The 18,408-nt window shown below is 47.0% G+C and overlaps 1 protein-coding gene across 2 annotated transcripts; it reads right to left on the bottom strand.

The window, feature by feature from the left end:
* Window positions 1-6,500: 6,500 nt before the first annotated feature.
* On the bottom strand, window positions 6,501-17,982 carry LOC132579272 (mitochondrial fission factor-like). 2 transcript variants are annotated; one of them, XM_060249527.1, is made up of 7 exons: window positions 17,921-17,982; window positions 13,953-14,152; window positions 12,884-13,050; window positions 11,692-11,777; window positions 9,877-10,032; window positions 7,059-7,137; window positions 6,501-6,843 (listed from the first exon to the last, which is right to left on the bottom strand). In XM_060249527.1, the coding sequence occupies exons 2-7, from the start codon at window positions 14,140-14,142 to the stop codon at window positions 6,712-6,714; spliced, it is 810 nt and encodes a 269-aa protein (XP_060105510.1). In that variant the 5' UTR covers window positions 14,143-14,152; window positions 17,921-17,982; the 3' UTR covers window positions 6,501-6,711. The 2 variants fall into 2 exon arrangements, with proteins under 2 accessions (XP_060105510.1, XP_060105511.1); XM_060249528.1 differs by lacking the exon at window positions 9,877-10,032 and having other exon boundaries at window positions 17,921-17,981.
* Between the last annotated feature and the right edge of the window lie 426 nt (window positions 17,983-18,408).

Consider the following 18,408-nt stretch of genomic DNA (forward strand, 5'->3'; position numbering starts at 1 on the left):
ATACGAATTAATTGCTTGCTGCTTTGTGTCTTGAGGGATGAAAGGGGAGCTACACACATGCTCTTTCCCTTGCCTCTTGCCTCAGCTGCCTTTGCACTTAACCCTTCATCAGGCTTTGGTTCAGCAAGGCAAAAAGGATCTCACGCAACAGATTATCCCTGCCAACCACACTTTTTAAACAAAGGCTGAGCTGTGTCCTGAATGCAGTCACCACTGGAGTGGATACATGTTCAGCTAGCTGGATTCTACAACTCAGTTGGTGTGTGATGAATGTGGCAATATTTTAAATTATCAATACCAAGACATCTCACCTAAGGATGCCAGCTTCCAGGTGGGACCCGGGAATCTTTCGGAATTATAGCTCATCTCCAGACTACAGAGATCAGTTCCCTGGGGAAAATGGATGTTTTGGACAGGAGGGTAGACTCTGTGGCTTTGCTGTCCTTCCAAGTCTCCATCGCCAAATCTCCAGGAGTTTACCAACCTGGATCTGGCCACCCTACCCCACCCCCTGTCAGTGGCCAGAGGGAACCTGGGAACCTTAATCTCACCTCCCCCCACCAAAAAACAAACAACCAACCCTGTAAATTTCTCAGGGTGAACAGAAGCTTTGAGGGTTATGAGAAACACATATTTCCAGTGACAATTTCCAAAAATCATTTGACTGCATATAGCCCCAGAGCTTCTTTGGCTTACTGCTACCACATATGTACGCATAATGCAAAACACATAATTTCTAGCTTAGCTTCCAGCTGTTTGAAAGAACATGCTAGAGCTGGCTCAGAAATTCAAAATTATGTAACCCAGGAGATGCAGTCCTCGGTGAAAGCGACTGGACTTAGTGTTCCAAAAGAGTTGCCTCTGGCAACTGAAACCTGCCTTCCCCCAATTTCTTTATAGCACCAAGAAGAGAAGAAGAGGAGCTGGTTTTTATACTCCGCTATTCTCTAAACCCGCTCTTCTCAAGCCCTGACCTAGTCAGATCTTGGAAGCTAAGCAGCATCAGCTAGAATGTGGTTGGGTGACCTCCAAGGGATACTAAGGGTGTGACACAGAGGTGGGCAACGGCAAACCACCTCTGAACATCTCTTGCCTTGAAAACCCCATAAGGGGTCACCAAATATCAGCTGTGATTTCATGGCAACAACAACAAAAGAGTCGCAAAGCAGTTTATAATCTCCTTCTCTTCCTCTCCCCACAACAGGCACCTTGTGAGGTAGGTGGGGCTGAGAGAGTTCTAAGAAAACTGGGACTGGCCCAAGGTCACCCAGCAGGCATCACGGGGAGGAGTGGGGAATCACACCCAGGTCTCCAGATTAGAATTTGCCAGTCTTAAATACTACACCGCCCTAGCTGTCACCAAGTGTGCTCCACCAGAATACACAGATCCAGTATGGCTGGGGGGAAATAGAACACCCTCACACTATAGTGGCTTCCATGCTCAATTTGTAAGCGGGGAGTAGTCAGTCAGGGCTGCAGCCCAATTTGCAAACAGGAAGAGCCTACAGCCCAACCTGCCAATGCTGAAATGAAGCTCTTGGATAGATCCTTCTGCCATTTATCCAAGTTGGCAACAGAAAGGACTCCCTGGATGATACCTCATACCTCCTCTGGATGGAGAAAAATCAAGGCATGGGAAATTGGGGGAATGTAGTCCTTTACTCCAAGGCAGACAAACCTAGTCAACAGGGGGGGGTGTCACTTTGCTAAAGAGTTTGGTCCAGTTCCCTGCATGTACACAGTTTCAGGGGATGACTATTTAAAAAAAAAAAAAAAACAGAACCCATTTAGCCTCAGAAAGCATCCACGGGTAAGAGGAGGAAGAGCTGCTACTTCCCTACCCCGAGACATTTTCCCATGCCAAAACAATACTGGAGAGAATGATTTCCCTGTTTCTACTGCTCCACACGCAAAGAATACTTCACATGGAGCAGCAAAAACAGGGATATAACTCCCCCCACCCCCAGCACTATTTTGGTACAGGAAAGAGATCGAGAGGAAGCAGGAGCTTTTTCTCTCCCACAGCATTCCAGACCCAAATGGGCTCTGCTTGTTTTTTTTTTTAAAGCCATTCTCCACAGCTGCTGTGTGGCTACAGGTTACCCAAGTTCCATCTGAGAAACTCAGACCCAAATCTTTTAAGAAGCAGATGTCTAGTTGGGCCCAGAGAGCACAGCTGGGGCTGGAAGAGCAACAGTCTATCTGTTTCTGTTCCTGTGGTGCATGGCCTTTGGCTCCCCAGAGTTTCTAAGTTACAAAACATGCCGTTAAATACATAACAAGCCACTCCTGAGGGAAAGCCACAGGGGGAATAAACAGGGGGAGGTGACACCATCCATTCAATGAGGCAGGACAGCAAGGCAATCTTCACCTGGTTGTCATCTCCCAGCTATTTTCAAGCAGAGAATAATTAAACCTTTGGGAAGAAGTACTACAGAGCAGAAACTGAGGTATGGACCTGACAACCTGCCTCAAGAAATCCATATGGGTTGGTTTAGTGTGAGTCAAGCTCACTAGGGCCACATTCAACTCCCTCCAGCTCTGTTCAGGTCCTGGATGCCTACAGCTAGCCACCAACACCCACCCCCTCTGCGTTTCCTGTATCTCAGTTTTTAATGCTAAATATTCCCACTGAAATCCATTGGTCTTAAAAATGTTTAATTCAGGCCCATTCCCAGGGAAATCATGGAGAGTGGAAGAAGTGGTTTACCGTAGAGATGGGCACGAACTGGCTCATAAACTAAAGTTCATGACAAATTCTGGCTGGTTTGTGGCTTGCAAACTGAAGTTCATGGCAGGTCAACCAACATGAACTTTCCACAAACTTTCAAGGGGTTCCCGGAGGCTTGTGTGAGTTCCTGAAAGGATACATTCCCAGATAAGATGGTCTGTGCTCAAACAAAATGTTTACCAAACTTCAAAGCAACAGAGGGCAGAATTCTTCAGCCTTGGAAACATTGTTGTCAGTTTCAAACTAGTGATGTTAGTTTCAGGAAGGGGTTTCCTCACTTTCCCCCCTTCTTTTCTTGCACAGAGTTTACAAAATCCCAGCCACCTCCACTTGGATTTGTGACTCTGTGCTTTGAGATCAGTCCTTTTAAACTTGCAATGCCAGTGACACTGGGTTCTGCTGGGCACTCTGTGATTGCACTGCTACTGCTGGGCATTCTGTACATTGTACTGGTTCTGCTGAGCTTGCAAAAATGCCTCCTCTTGCTTGGATTGTGATTAAGCTGGCACTGCCGCAGTAGCACTGGGTTCTGCTGGCCACTAGCACATTCCATGGATTCTGTTGGGCTTGCAAAAAAAAACCACCCTTACTTAGATTGTGATTCTATACTTGACATCAGTCCTGTCAAGCTGGCATTGAGTTCTGCTGGGCACTCTGTAATTGCACTGGCACTACTGGGCACTCTGCACATTGTACTGGCTCTGCTGGGCTTGAAAAAATGTCCCCCACTTGGTTTGTGATTGAGGTGACATTGCCACACTGGCATTGAGTTCTGCTTGGTACTAGTATTTTGCACTGTTTCTTCTGGGCTTGTAAAAAACCCACCTTTGCTTGGAGTGTGATTCCATGCTAGACATCAGTTCTGTTGAGCTGGCATTGCCACACTGGCACCGGATACTGCTGGGCATCAGTACATTGCACTGGTTCTACTGGTCTTTGTAAAAATGCCCCCACCTTCAGTTTCCACTGCAGAGATTATATATGATGTTGATTCTGTTCTGCTGGTCTTCTACTGTCCTTGCTTTTTTGCTATTTCTTTTCCTTTATTGGAAACAATGGAGGATGGGGCACCTTTGGGGGGGGCATAACTCAGACCCCATAAATCTAATCCTCACCAAACTTAGAGGTCAGGAGAGAAGAGTCAACCAGAGATCCCCTGCAAGTTTGGTGCCTCTAGCTTGCACAAGGTTCATTCTATACACGCCTGAACCAGTACCTGTCATTTCCCCAGAAAGCACTTTCCTTGGGGCACCTTCTTTGGGAGGCTGTAACTTGGACTCCGTAAATCCAATACTCATCAAACCTGGAGGACAGGTAGAGGAAATACATCCAGAGATCTCCTGCAAGTTTGCTATCTCTAGCATTCAGGGGGCATTCTACCCCATTACAAATCTCATGAACCAAACTAGTTCATTACGCCCTTAAAAGTTCATGATGGTTTGTGGTTCACGAAATGGGCATGCCAAGAACCACAAACTGAACCTCATTTTCCCAGTTCATGTCCATCCCTATTTACCAGATCCATAAGATAGGCCAAATGCTTAAAGCAAGCTGCTTAGTCAGGACTGCCAACCTCCAGGCGGGGCCTGGAGATTTCCCACTAATACAGTTGATCTCAGGGCAACAAATACCAGTTCCCCTGAAAAAAATGGCTGCTTTGCAGGGTGGACTTTATGGCATTATGTTCCCTCCTCAAACCCTGCCCTCCAACCCAAATCTCCAGGTATTTCTCCATCCAGAATTGGCAACTCTATTCTTAACCTTCCCCCCTCCCAAAATGCACACTCTTGCCAGGATATGCAAGCAGCTCAAATGGCATTGCTTCTGCAAGTCTAACATACCAGCAGCATCCAGGGGCAGGAAAATGTCCTTGTTGTGTACCTCCACTCCTCTCACCAAGAATGGTGGAACTCGTTTTTGGGGTCAAGCCCTTGGAGCAGTGGACAGTCTTTTCAAAAACAGCCCCTTGAGAGAGCTGAAAAGATTTGCCTCTCCAGACTGCTGACAAGAAAGCAAGAGTGTGTGCACAAATCAGAGGCCATGTGAAGAAGACAGCACAAACACTATATGTGAACAAAGTATATAAAAACCAATAATTTATGTTTATCTCATCTACCAGTTCATATGATATGGTTTGTGGTCCAAATCCAACATAGTGTTCAGTATAAACATATGCCTAATGCAAAAGCAAAGGATGATGTGTTTCCAGGTACAATATCATGTTTCAAATGGTTCAGACTAAAGTCCAGGCCATAAGGTGGGATCAATAGGTTCTACTGACCTATTGATAGGACCTATTGATCCCACTTTATGGCATGAACTTTAGCCTGCTTGAAATATCGTTGAGATTTGGTCCCACTTAGAAGCTGATATAGTTTGGATAAAGAACCATTTGAGATGCAATATTGTATCTGGAAATGTGTCATCCTTTGGCTTTTGGAATTCTACTCATCATATAAGCATTGGTCCACTCCTAAAGGAACTATGGAATATACAGGTACTCTCAGATTGACAAATAAATAATTTCAGCAGGAGTAAGACTAGTATAAATTGGGACTTATACTTTGGACAATATAATTTGTAAAATCTTTGCTTTTGCATTAAACATATGTTTATATACTGCACACTATATGTTGGTTTTGGACCACAAACCATATGATATGGACCTGTAGGTGAGGTAAACAGAAATTATTTGTTTTTAATATACTTTATTTGCATATGTGAATCTTTATAGTGGTCTGAACAGCAGTTGGTATGGGGTTTTTAAACTAATATTTATGCTGTTCCCACACACACACACACACACACACTTTGTCTTTTTTGATAGCACAAATACCTAGGCATTTTCCATTCATGCCAAACATCACTAGACATTGCACGGCTCAGTGGCAGAACACCTGTTTGGCAGTCAGAAGGTCCCAGGTTCAGTCCTTGCCTTCTCCAGTTATAAGATTTCAAACAAACAAAAATGCTGGGAAATTCCATCCACTAGAACTGTGCAAGTCCAAAGCCAGTATTAGGAAAGAGCTTTTTTCTGCCTGGGAACTTGGAGATCCACTGTGTAGACAATCCTGAGCAAAATGGACCAACAATCTAAAATAATATAAGTTAGTTTAATACATTCACATTTTTACCAAGAGTTCAGGATACTCAACTGTTATTGATCACCAACAGGCAGCTCAGATGCTCACATTCTATGGGTATAACAATTGCAGTCAGGAGAATGTCAGTTTTACAAATCCTTTAAGAGGAAGGTTCAACAGTACCACACCTGCAGGCTCTTAGTATAAGATTCCAATGGACACTGTGATAGACTTTATAGTCAACTGCTCCCAAACTCTACTAAAGAGGTAATTTCTGTTATTTTCTTATCACTTCCTTACCTGTATTGCACATGTAAACCCCAGTAGGATAGATAGAAGACACTTCTTGTCCCTTGTCAGGACAGACATCCCATCAGTTTTGATGACAATCGGCATTAGAACCCCCTCCCCCCCAAAAAAACCCCATCATCTCAAAAAACTCCATTTCTTCTAGTGTCATTCCAGTTGGAACTGCCTTGGTCCAAAATGTCCTGAGGGCTCCCTGAAAGGAAACATGGGTTTAGTCCACTGAGGACTCAGGTGAGTTACCTGGACTCCAGGTTGGTTCAAGTAAAAGACCTGCATCACCATTCCTTGGAGCATTTGACATCTTTGAAGGATTCCAACCTTCACTCATTGCTGGTCCAGCTGCAACTAGATAGAATAACAGCCCGGTGTTATTCCCTTCAAGCCACCAAGTGTGTGCTGCGACATCCACTCCACTTCCGCTAAAGTAACAAGTGCACCTCATTCTGTCCATTCTCCTATTACAACCAGGAGCAGTCAAGTCCCAGAGTATCTAGGCATAGGGTCAGTGTAAGTTAAAAAGCACAAAGTGCAAACAAAGCCTCATCCTTTCCCAATCTCTCACACACAGCTTCCTACAGCTTCACATCCTCATCTCCGCATCCAAAGCCACATGTTGAGAAGATACGTGGAGACCAGCACAGAGTAGACCACCAGCTCCTTCTGACGCCAGCCCATGTATTTCTCCTCCAGACTCCGAAGCCTTCCCGAGATTTTAGCCAACTGCATATTGTTAAAAAGAAAGAAAATGGGCAGGGGGACAAGGTCAGACACAAGGGACTGTGCAAAAGAGAGAGAAGCTGAAGACATAGGGCAGGCATGGAAAGGAGGCCCAGGAAGCCTTTCTGAAAGGAAGGCAACCCTTGTGGGACTTCTCCTGCCCAGGGGGAGCAGGGACCCCACCTTGGGGGGAGGACCAATAGAAAACCTTCCCATACTTGTTTTCTCATTGCCAGAATCTCAGCGGTGCCAATTTCCTCCAAGGAGCTTTCCAAGATCACACTTGTCTCTGGGGCACTAAAAGGAAGAAGAAAACAGGACCACAAAGTGTGCAGAGAGAGGAAATGTGTGGGGTGCTCATGGGGCAGGAGGTTGCCCCCAAACCCAACAGGGGCAGTATTTAAACCAGAAATCATTGCTCTGTCATTCCCTCTGACCTCCCTCTCCCCTTTCAAAAAAAGTATTATATGCAATACCAACTTGGGATACACACATTCCTACCCCTGTTTTAGTTTTAATTTTGTTATTCCTTATGGTCACCAGTGCATGTGTTAATTTTTTTTTATTTCTTTTTTGAATGTGTTTCTATTGGTTTCAGTGGATGAGATCCTTATACGACTCCATCCTTGCCAAATTTCAGGCAGAGAAGAGAAAAGATCCCCGTGTTATAGGCAATTCTACTTCTTATTCACTCAGCTGGCAGCAGCAGATCCTTGGCAAATGAAGGAAGTAGGTAAGTATATATAACAGGGAGTCAGAAGTGGGAGAAATGACTCTACAATTAAAGTCAAACCAAGTAGGTGGACAAGGGGACCTAAACCCTACAACCCCTCCCCAACCTTTCTTCACTGCATTCTGGTATTTCAAGCAAAAAAACAGAGTACCATGAGGTGAGGAATGGGAAGGGGTACAGTTCAGTTCCCTTCAGCTGCTCATTTTAATTTTTTAAATATATCCTCTGACCTCACTTTTTAAAGATATGAACTAGAGGTTCCTTGTCTTTTTCCTCCAAACACAGCTAGTTGATTTGACCAATGAATTTGCAGATGACTAATGAATTTAACGAATCCAGAGATCTCAGATCTATCCTCATCTCCAATATCTAATCACTCAAGCTATCTGGCCCTGGTCTGTCTCAGCCTCACTCTTTGTCTCTCATTCGTGATCATATGATATATGTATAAAGGTTCAGTTCAGAAGAATATTACACAAAACAGTGCCTTAAGTAAACGTTAAGTGTGAGTTATCTGACTATGCATCACTTCACTAACTAGTGTTAGTTAGGGTCTGTCAAACCAGGATCTGAAGTTGGTTTGTTAACCACAGTTAGTCTTCACTACTAACATCTTAACTATGTGCTATATCAATACCTTAATCCTGCATCAATCCTGGTTTGTTCCCTGGTGATGCCCTCCAAAACTACAGAGCAAAGGCAATGAAGTCAACATTTGTCAAGACAAACCAGATGATGAATCCCCACCTGTAAGGTGAATCCTGGTTTCACAAACTAGCCACAGTTAAAATAAATCAGAGTTGCACATGATGTCTGAACCAAGCCTAAGATATGGCAAACACTTCCTGTCACCTTCTGAGAAGGGAGCTCTGAGAGAACTGTGACTAGACCAAGGTCACCTGGCTGGCTGCATGTGGAGGAGTGGGGAATCAAACCCAGTTCTCCAGATGAGAGTCCACCTGGCTACCAAGCTTGGGTAGCAAACCCAAGAAAGGGCCTTCTCAGTCACGGCACCAAAATAATGGATTTCTTTCCCCAGGGAGATCTGACTGTGTGCCCTTATATCATTATGTTCCTGAAGATGAAGATTTGTCTGCTTCTTCTGGCATTCCCCCACTGACCCTCCTTCCTGTGTATGTGTTTTAACTGTGTATGTGTTTTGCTTAACTGTTTTTATACTACAAATTTCAAAAGCTTGCTTTAATGTTGTTGATGGTTTGCTGCCTTGGGGACCCTAAGCCGGGTGGAAAGATGGCACAGAAATGTCCTAAATAAATAATTAATAAACAATATCTGCTAAGTCCCTCTCTTTATTCTTGTCTCTTCCACTAAACTTCTTGACCTCTGAGCCAGGTTCTAGAATGTCCAATAATATAATGTAATGTAAAATTAAGTATTTTAACTGAATTAACGGGTTTTTATATGTGTAATTTTAATTGCTAATCTAATGTTTTACTATTTATGTTAATATATTACTTACTGTTAGCCGCCCTGAGCCGCTTTGCGGGGAGGGCGGGGTAGAAATAAAATTTATTATTATATTATTATTATAAGATGTAAAAATGACATTAAAGAGAAGGATCGTGCAGTTCAGACTGACTGGCAGCTATCTACATAAGTCCAAGAGATGGCCCATGGAAACCTGTCACACTGATCAGAAAGGGGAGCTATTCTCTGAGCACTTTTGCGGCAAAATGAGTCTTTATCACTAAAGAAAATGGGACTAATGACATACAAGAGGACTGCAAATTTATCACCATCATTTTATCCACTTTTTATATTTTCCTGAAATACTTTTCTTAATGCTTTTATTTTGGGCTCCAAGTCAGGAGGTCAAGAACTAGAAGCCCATGAGAGAATGAAAAAGATTTTTGACAGTTGGGGGGCAAAGCTCAGTGGGATTAGGAAAAGCAGAATAAAATAAATGATGCGCAGTGAGCAAAGCGTATGTGAACTTACAGTTCACTTGCATAATTTGTGCAGGTCAGAGAATCCAGCTTTTCCTGTTGCAGAGTTTTGGGATGCCTACCGACACAGAACACAAAGCTCTAGCTGCAGGCATCAGGCCAGATGTTCATTTCTTCTCCCCTACCACCTCCATATGGTGCTGAGGATCGTCTGGTCCAGTGCAGAACCAAGGACAGCAAATTGTGGGTGGAAGGAGGATGTGCAGAGAGGCAAGGGCCAGCCTTTTGTAGTTTAAGGATTCAGTCACTACTGCACCAAGTAAATGCACATGCTAAGAGCTTGTTAAAAAGCACATGCTTATCTTCACACCCTTGTTAGAAGCAGAAGAGAATCACCTCAGTGGGGCATGGCCAGGCTTCCAAAACAGCTGGAACAGCTGGTGTCCCAGGAAACGCAGTGCCTGAAGGATGTTCTGCAGGGAGAAGATCCTGCCCTCCAAATGGAATGGAGGAAACTGAGGGGCTGGGTCAGGGGGCAAGCTTGTGTCCAGCCTGCAGGGCACATATATACACAACCATATCCATTAATCCCTCTGGCCAGGCAAAGAGAAACCTGCCTTGCCTTCAAAACACCAACATGTAGTCAAAGACAGGGTTCCACCAAATATTTCTATGTGATATCCTCAAAGAGTTAAAAAAAGACTTCTGAAAAGAGTGCAAATACAAACAGCTGCCAATGAAATCTGCCCAGACAGAGGGCTTTTCCACATTCTCATTTTCATTGCATGTGTGTTCCTGTTGCTTTGGGGGCGGGGGGGGGGGGCAGCTTTGCTTTTCCACCCATGTTTTGCTCCCTCTAGTGGTCAATTCAATATTATAACACTTTATGTCCAGCATAAAAATCTACAGTTTAAATCTATAGTGGGACATGCTGGACATACACCGATGTAATATTGAATCAACCACTAGAGGGAGTAAAACATGTGCAGAAAAACCACTAAAAGGACAGGAACACAAAAGCAAGAAAAAGAGAATGCAGAAAAACCCTGCTTTAGGGCAGCCACTCCAGCCACTTTTGGTTAGATGGACCATTTTTTAAAGAATTAAACTCCATTAAATTGGAATGCACCCACACAACAAGGCAACATGACCCTTAAAGTGCTCCAGGCAAGAGACTGTCAAGTGAGTAGGGCTATATCTCAGGGTCTACGTCAGCTGATGCCTGATTTGTGCTGCTAACCAAGAAGATACCACCCCGGATATTGATAATCCTGCACCAGGACAAGAACCAGGAGAAGAGGAGCCAGCTGACAGGCAGCTGAAGACCCAGGCTCCATTCAGGTTGCCTGTCCTGGGGAAGAAGTGTTGGCCGGAGGAAACCTTCACCCTAGTGCAGGGGTCTCCAATTCTTTTGAGCTTGCAGGCATCTTGGAAATTCTGATACATCATGGTTGGCATGGTCACTAAATGCCTGCCACAAAATGGCTGCCTTCAGGGGCACAGCCAGTCACAAAATGGCTGCCGCAGCTTACCTTCAGTCACACAGTGAAGATCCTTGTGCTGTGGTGAAAGTTGCTGCCAAAGCAACATTTGAAAAAAAAATTCCTCAGCCTATCAGAAGCTTTGCTGGGCAAAAGCCCCACCTGACCCTGCCCTAGAGTCAGTCTCTTCCTGGAGGCAGGCAATCCCCCCATCCCAACCCCCCCCCCCGGAACCCCTGCAGCCAATCATCTGGTAGGCAGGGAGAACTTACTAGCAGCAGGAGGGATGCTCATGCTATGTTATCAGTGATCCGGCAACTTCATTTCCACTGTGTACTGGAACTGACATCATCATGTTGGTGATGTCACAGTGATGCTCTGGTATCTGGGCAAAAACTGTGTGGTGGATGCCATTTTTACCACAGTTTCACCCAACTACCAGAGTGCCAATATAATGTTGCAACATGTTGATGTCATTTCCAATACATGCCAGAACTGATACGTCCATGCCACTGGCAACATAGCCTGGGCCTCCCTCCCCACCTCACCCCCTCCCACCAATTACCATGTGGGACCTGGCAGCCCTACTCTGCCCACATCCTAAAAACAATTGGCAGATGTCAGAAAAAGTGTCAGCAGATGCCATGATGCCCCAGTACAGGAAGAAGATGCCTCGTGGTTTTGCAGGTCCCTGCACTTGACTGCACGCACGCACACCACTTTTTCTTACCATTCACGCCTCTGTCTGACCCCGCACAGGGCCAGCTGAGAGGTCTCACTCAGGATTCTCTCTTTCCGGGCTCTGCCTTGATGACTCTGTGGAAGCAAAAGAGGGGGAGGCAGAATGTCACTCCCCAGAATCTCCAACAGCCTCTGCTGTGAGTTCAAGAAACCCTGCAGGCCTTTCTCCAGGAAGATGCGAAGGAGCGTTTGGCTGCAGCACAAGCCTCAAGCAGTGATTTCAAACACACCCAGCGGCACCAGGTCAAGGAGATAGGACACCAAACACAGCAAGGGATGTTTTCCCCCACAATCAGGCCAACCCAGTCCATTCCCATTATGCAGGGCTTTTTTTGTAGAAAAAGCCCAGCAGGAACTCATTTACATACTAGGCCACACCCCTTGACACCAAGCCAGATGGAACTGCGTTCCTGTGCATTCCTGCTCAAAAAAAGCCTTGCCGTTATGTATGGAAGGGAGATTGTGGTTTTTGGACTTAATTAGAGCTAACAAAAGATGCCAAAATTGTGATCTCACTCTCTAGACTGACATTTCCCCAAACCTGCTCTGCTGCAATTAAATCCCAGGGATGGTCTTAGCCAATGGGCAACAGGAGCAGCTGCCCCAGGAACCATGTTTAGGGGAACCCCAACCGCCTACACCCCACCAATGTTCCCTCTAAGCTGTGGAGTCTTGTGAGCAAAAATCCTACTTCATGAGCTACTGGCATTAAAGTTGTGAGCTACTGAATAAATTAGTTTGCTCTGGGGTCATTTTTCCTGAGCTAAGACAAAAGTGTGTGAGCCGGAGGCTAACAAAACCATAAGCCAGCTCACACTAACTCAGCTTAGAAGGAACACTGCACTCCACAGTGCCACGTACACCAGCCACTTGTACCAATCACTTGTACACCAGCTCACTCTAACAGACACCCACCCTATCCCAGGCCCTAACAGTCAGCTTCCAGTGACAGCTCCCACCTGCCTCATATAGGGCAAGAGACACCCCTTACGTGTGGGGGGGTGGCAGTAATTCTGGGAATCATCTGGACTTTTGCCCAGGGCCCCAGAATGAATAAGTCCACCTCTGAAATTCCCCTTTTTCTTGTGCTTCTCTCCAGAGCCCAGGAGAACAGCTGGTCTCCCCCCCCCTTCTATTTTTAACGGTCAACCACCTCCCAAGTCTGCCCTGTACAGAGTTACCAGTCGTTTGCGTTTCTGAGATCCTGGTCTGGAAACGAGGCTCAGAATGGGATGCTCCTCATGAATGGTGGTTGGGCCTGAAGGCTCCAGAAGAGGGTCAGCCACAGCCAGGCAATGTTGCCGTATCTGGTTCACCAAGGCAGGCCTGAAAGGTATGTCCCTGGTTTCTACGGGGAGGAGAGAAAGGAAAGAGTTGAGAAAGGGTCTCCATCAGCCCCACAAGAAAACACTTGTTACTGGAGGGAAGAAAGAGACAGGGAGAGATCCAAGTAACCTTGCCCACATCTCTGGACACATACTGAATATAATGTCTCTGTAGGCATCTAAGTGGACTTTAAAGGTTGATGCAGACATATATACACAGCTAAGATTCGAGGACAGGTCTGGAGGGGTGAGGGCAATGTAGAGAATGCCCCATCTTGGGTCTGCAGATTAGACCTCACCATCTTTTGCAGGGCCATCCTAATTGACTTGGAAGGATGCAATGTTGCTGAAGACTGCACAGTTAGTCAGCTCAGGGATTCTATCCATCCCAGACCACCGTTTTCTCACATTGCCCCCTCACTCTGCAAAGGACAAAAGCCTGTAGCTCACAAATGCAGTATCACCAAATACATGTGGATTAACCAGCACCAGACATCTGGCGGCAGAAGCTTTGCCCCACAGAGCATGGCCAGCAGCAGCCCACCCTTAACACTTTATTTCAAAAGTGCTGGGACCAGGAAGTGGCTCCCTCAGCCCCTGCATCTCCAGGTCACATCAACAATAAATCAAGAGGTTGTGCATATTACACTGTGACCCTCCTCCATCAAATCCACCTGGCATGCAAGGTTTGCAGCTTCTAGACACTAGATGTGCTGACTGCACGCTTCCTCCCCACAACACAGGAAGACAAGGCTGCATCAATCAAGTGGGTCATCTTTGTCTCTCAGCCATCATGCCCCAGGTGCTTTGGCCTTCATTCCTCACTGTTCAGTGACCAAGCCAACAAATACACAAACCAGGATGCCACATGAACAACACATCTCATCCATTCACTCAATGACCCAAAGAAGGCACACTGCTTTACCTGCTGGCAGAAGCCTATCAGGGACGTACATCTGGAAAGGTGAAGGAAAGTCCTCTGAGGGAGCTCTCTTTGGATATTTTAAGCTGGACTCATCCGCCGCTTTCAGCCGGTTGGGAACTCGCATCCTCTTGTTGATGGTTTCTGTAAAGTCCAAATCAGCCCTATTGGGCACACCCCAAATAGGCCACATTCTCTTCTTCCTTGGGGTGGTAAATATGAAACATGCACTTCTTTGTTCTGATTCAAACAATTAAAAGACAAAGACATGGTTTATCTCTTCAAATGCAGTGGATTCTCTTTTCCTGTATGCGTGTGGGGGGAACATTCTGCATTTCTGATTTTCATAGCCTTTCCCTTAAACAAAAGGTCATGTGCTACCTGCAATTCAGAACCTACATTAAAGGACATAAGAGAATGTTCCGGGGTTTCTGCCCAAGATTTGGACATCATGGTCACACACCTGGTGATGAGGAGGCATTAATTTGACCCATGTGCTCTTCTCACTGGCACAGACTCTGATGAGCTGCAGCCTCAGGGGCAGCTGGGGTGGGTGGTTCTTACAAGTGACAGAGATGGCAGGGATGGGTGCATCAACACTGGTCCCGCATTGCCATCCAGGAGCCATCCACAGGGCAGATTTCAACCTTAAGATCTCCAACTAGTTTTAAAACATCTTAGTTATGCGTTGCTTTTAAGTAACCCACAGCCTGAAATAAATAAAACAAATCAAACAAGAACTGAGACCCAGAAATCTGAGGCTGTGTGTGGAGCTGGCAGCAAAAGCTCTTTAGCAAAACCTCTGCTTGGGCTGTCAGGTTGGTTCTCTCTCTCTTTTTTTTAAAGCCTTGTTCTTTTTATAGGTGCATCGAGAAGGATGGAACATCAGACTGCTGAGGGAGCTCCTGGGCATTTTCCATCAGGGGGAATAAAAGGGAAGATGAAAGTGAAAATTCAGGTCGGAAGCAGCCTTCGCCTCCTCGATCGCACAAAAGCTGCCATCGGCTCTGGAGTTCCTCCTGTCTTTCTGCATCCCACGGAGTCTCTCCATGTCCCCATTAGACTGCAGTAGGCATCTGCCCCATCACCTGCAGCCTGCTCTGTTAAGAAGCTGTTTTAAATCTATAAGTTCCTGCAAATCACCTGCTCAGTATCCCTCTCTGCATACCCAAATATGGTTCGGGGCTTCTAGAGTTAAGGGGACAGTAAAAATTGATCTTGGAGATCACACTGCAAGCATTACGAGGGGGCTGCGTGTGAGGGGGCTGAGCTCGACAGCAATGAGCTCAGCTCCTGAGTCTGTCCTTCCAGGGTGCCCTTGAGCCAAGGCCCATGTCCAGCATGGGGTGGGGGAATAAGAGAGCCCCCTGGAAGAAGTGGAAGGAGAAATACATCAAATAATGTCTGATGATAACAGCGCAAAAGAAATCACAGAAGAACCAAAAGTCCCTGGCGCCCTCTGGTGGATCTATGGGGAAACTTGTTTCTTCTAAAGGGCTCAGACTCCGCTTCCACCCACGCAGACCCTTGGGTGCAGGGATTCCCCTGCAAGGCAGCTCTGCTTTGTATTGTAAACCTGAGAAGCAAGCTTCTTGCCTTCCAGGAGACCAAGGGAGAGTGAGCGGCTTAGCCACCAGCCTCCGAATCACTGGGTAGGCTCAGAGACTCACACCTTTGACGAACATTGAAGTGCAGAAGCCGCAGAATAGCAGAGCAGGTTTTAAACAGCCTCATCTTTTTTCACCATCCCGCTGGAGCTTAGTCGCACTGCGAGACAGCAGCCAGTTTTAAACAAGCTAATACATACTAGCAGGCAAGGGTGCTTTCCTTCTACCAAAAACAACGCAACTCAAGATAAACAACACGGTTTTGCTAAAAGTCATTCGTGCTCCCAAACCAGGACTGGTTCTGCTTTGTACGTGGCACTGTAGGGATCAGTGCTGAACGTCAGGTTTTGACGCAGACAAGGCAGGACGGGAAACAACACAGGCTGGAAATACAAAGTGCAGTGCTAGCCTAACCCAGTTTGTTTTCTAAGCTGCAGACGCCCCTGCTTTTGTGGTGTGGTTGATCATCCAGTGATGTAAAATTCAGAACAGAACTGGGTTTTTGCAGGCATGGTCAAGAGAGCCGCACCCTAACAACTTCTTCTGTAGCCTGAGTGCCCAACAGCCTCCTCTACCACAGCCAGCAAAGGGCTTTCAGGGGCTAGCATAGAAACTCTCCCCACCCCACAAGGTTACAACCCATTGAACATGTGAGACAGGCAAAGAACACATGTGGAGCATGGAAAGCAATTTCTCCAGTGCCCAGAAGTTTAAATCTTCCCCCATCATGAGGATCACTGGCCCTTGCTGCTCCTTCAGCAGCTGTATGGTACCTGCAGTTCTAACCCTTGTAACATCCTCTCTCTGTACCCAGCAGTGCATTGTCCTGAGCCCTCTTTAGGTGCATGGTGGTAGAGTACCTGTTCTGCCTGCAGGAAATCTCGGGTTTAATCCCTGGACTCTCCCATAGAACAGACTTGGTAGCTGATGTGCAAGACCTCGCTGCTGTCAGTAAGAGCAGGCAGTACTGACCTGAATAGACCAATGGTCTGCCTCTGTAGAAGGCAGCTTCGTGTTTGCAGGTGAAGCTGACAATCAGATCCAGACTGAACCACGAGACCTCAGCTAATGGACCTGATTGCTTGGCATCAAATTATAAACCCAAAGCAACCGCCCTGTGCGTGTGTGTGTCGTGGAACTCATAACTCATTCTAGAAACTTCTAATCAGTCAAGTTCTCAAAGAAAAATCCTGGTGTGTATTCATCTGCCATAGACTTCACAAAGTGGGACTTTCCCACTCCTCCCTGAAATGTTGTTCCTGGGGGGTCAGGAAACCAGGGGACCTGCAGCAGGAAGCAAGGATTGTTGGAGACTGCATGTCTCTTTGCCACAAATATAAATTCCATTCCACTGGAAGAACAGTGCAGTCGGATGCCAGGGCATTAGCAGACACTTGACACAGTACAGCACTGATTGCACTGGCTTCCAAGCTGTTTCCAGGCCTGCTTGCAAAGTACCCGAAGGGCTGCCTTCACCCAACCTGCTCAGGTCTGACCCCAGGAACCTTCCCTTTCAGAGGTGTGGCAGGGGCTGGGAGCCCTGGGGGGGGGGGCCCCTGCTCAGCTGCTGCCCTTAACTAGGGAACTCCCTTCCCCGCTACCGACAGAGCAGCAGGGGTCTCCATCAATTAAAAAAAACCTGCTCTGTTCCAAAAAGGCACTGGAAGATTCTTGCTCTGCTTTGCCTGCAGTTCTAATGGTGAGAGGAACTAACTAAAGGGGAAGCCTCCTGGCCCGCTTTGCTGGCTACAGAATACCGAACCACAGTTGATTCTTTGGACTGACTACCTTAGCTCTTTATGGGAAGGAATCACAGCAGCAACGGGCTCACTTGACACAGAAGGCGGCAGAACTGGGGAAGCATGAGGGTTGGGTTGCCAACAAACCGGGAGGGGGGAGTCCTGTCTGTTTAACAAAAGCTTCATGTGATGTTATTTACTTCCGTGCCATAAAAAAACACTTCAACAAGTTAACACTCTAATAAAGAGCCAGGCCGTTCTTCTCCAAGCCTGTTGGGAGTGGGATCCTGACTGGGGAGTCTGGACCGTTGCCGGGGGCAACAAATAAAGCCTTTGCCTTCGACGCACTATTGGAACAGACCCACATGCTCTTTCTTTCTTGCCCAGCCAGGGTGGGATGGGCGGCTGAGCGGGGGACGCCGCCGAGCTGCAAAGAGGCATTCCTGCCCTTGAGCAACAGGCGGACTAACCAGTTCCCGGGACTGCCCCGCAATTGTGCGCGACCTTCTCTGAACCAGATGCGCCGCTCCGGACTCGCACCCAGAAACTGACTAATCCGCCTCTGCCCTGCAGCCCCTCCCGCGCGCTCGCTCTCCCCCACTTTCTCGACGGGACTTTTACGCACCTGCAGCTCCGTCAACAGCTCGCCGCCCCTTTCATCAGCCGCCCGTGACGTCAGTCGCTGCCGGGCTGAGGTCCGTGATTGGCTGGAGGCTGCGGCGGCCACCCCGCCCCCGCCCCGGGCTCTGGTCCGCCTGTGCGCGGCGCTGCAGGGAGGGAGAGCAAAGGCTGGAAATAGCTCTGGGATGCAGAAGGGCGGGCAGGGTTACAGCGGCCTGGGACACCGCCAGCTGGCCCGAGAAGCGCCGTCGACTTGACTTGCAGTCCAGGGCGAGAGGCCGAGAAACAGCCAGAGTGCCAGGGGCCAAAAGGCCCTACGTACCAGTTTTGGAAATAAATGGGTCTGCTTTAATACTGAAATGTCACCGAGAGCCTACCAGCCCCTGGCAAATATTCCCCTCAGCCCCCGCCCAGGCGCTCTCTTGTTCTGTACCCTGACCAAGTTGTAGCGGGGCTCTGCCAACCAAACGCAATGGTCTCAGGCCTCCTATC

The sequence above is a fragment of the Heteronotia binoei genome, chromosome 11, assembly GCF_032191835.1.
Source record: "Heteronotia binoei isolate CCM8104 ecotype False Entrance Well chromosome 11, APGP_CSIRO_Hbin_v1, whole genome shotgun sequence".
Lineage (NCBI taxonomy): Eukaryota > Metazoa > Chordata > Lepidosauria > Squamata > Gekkonidae > Heteronotia > Heteronotia binoei.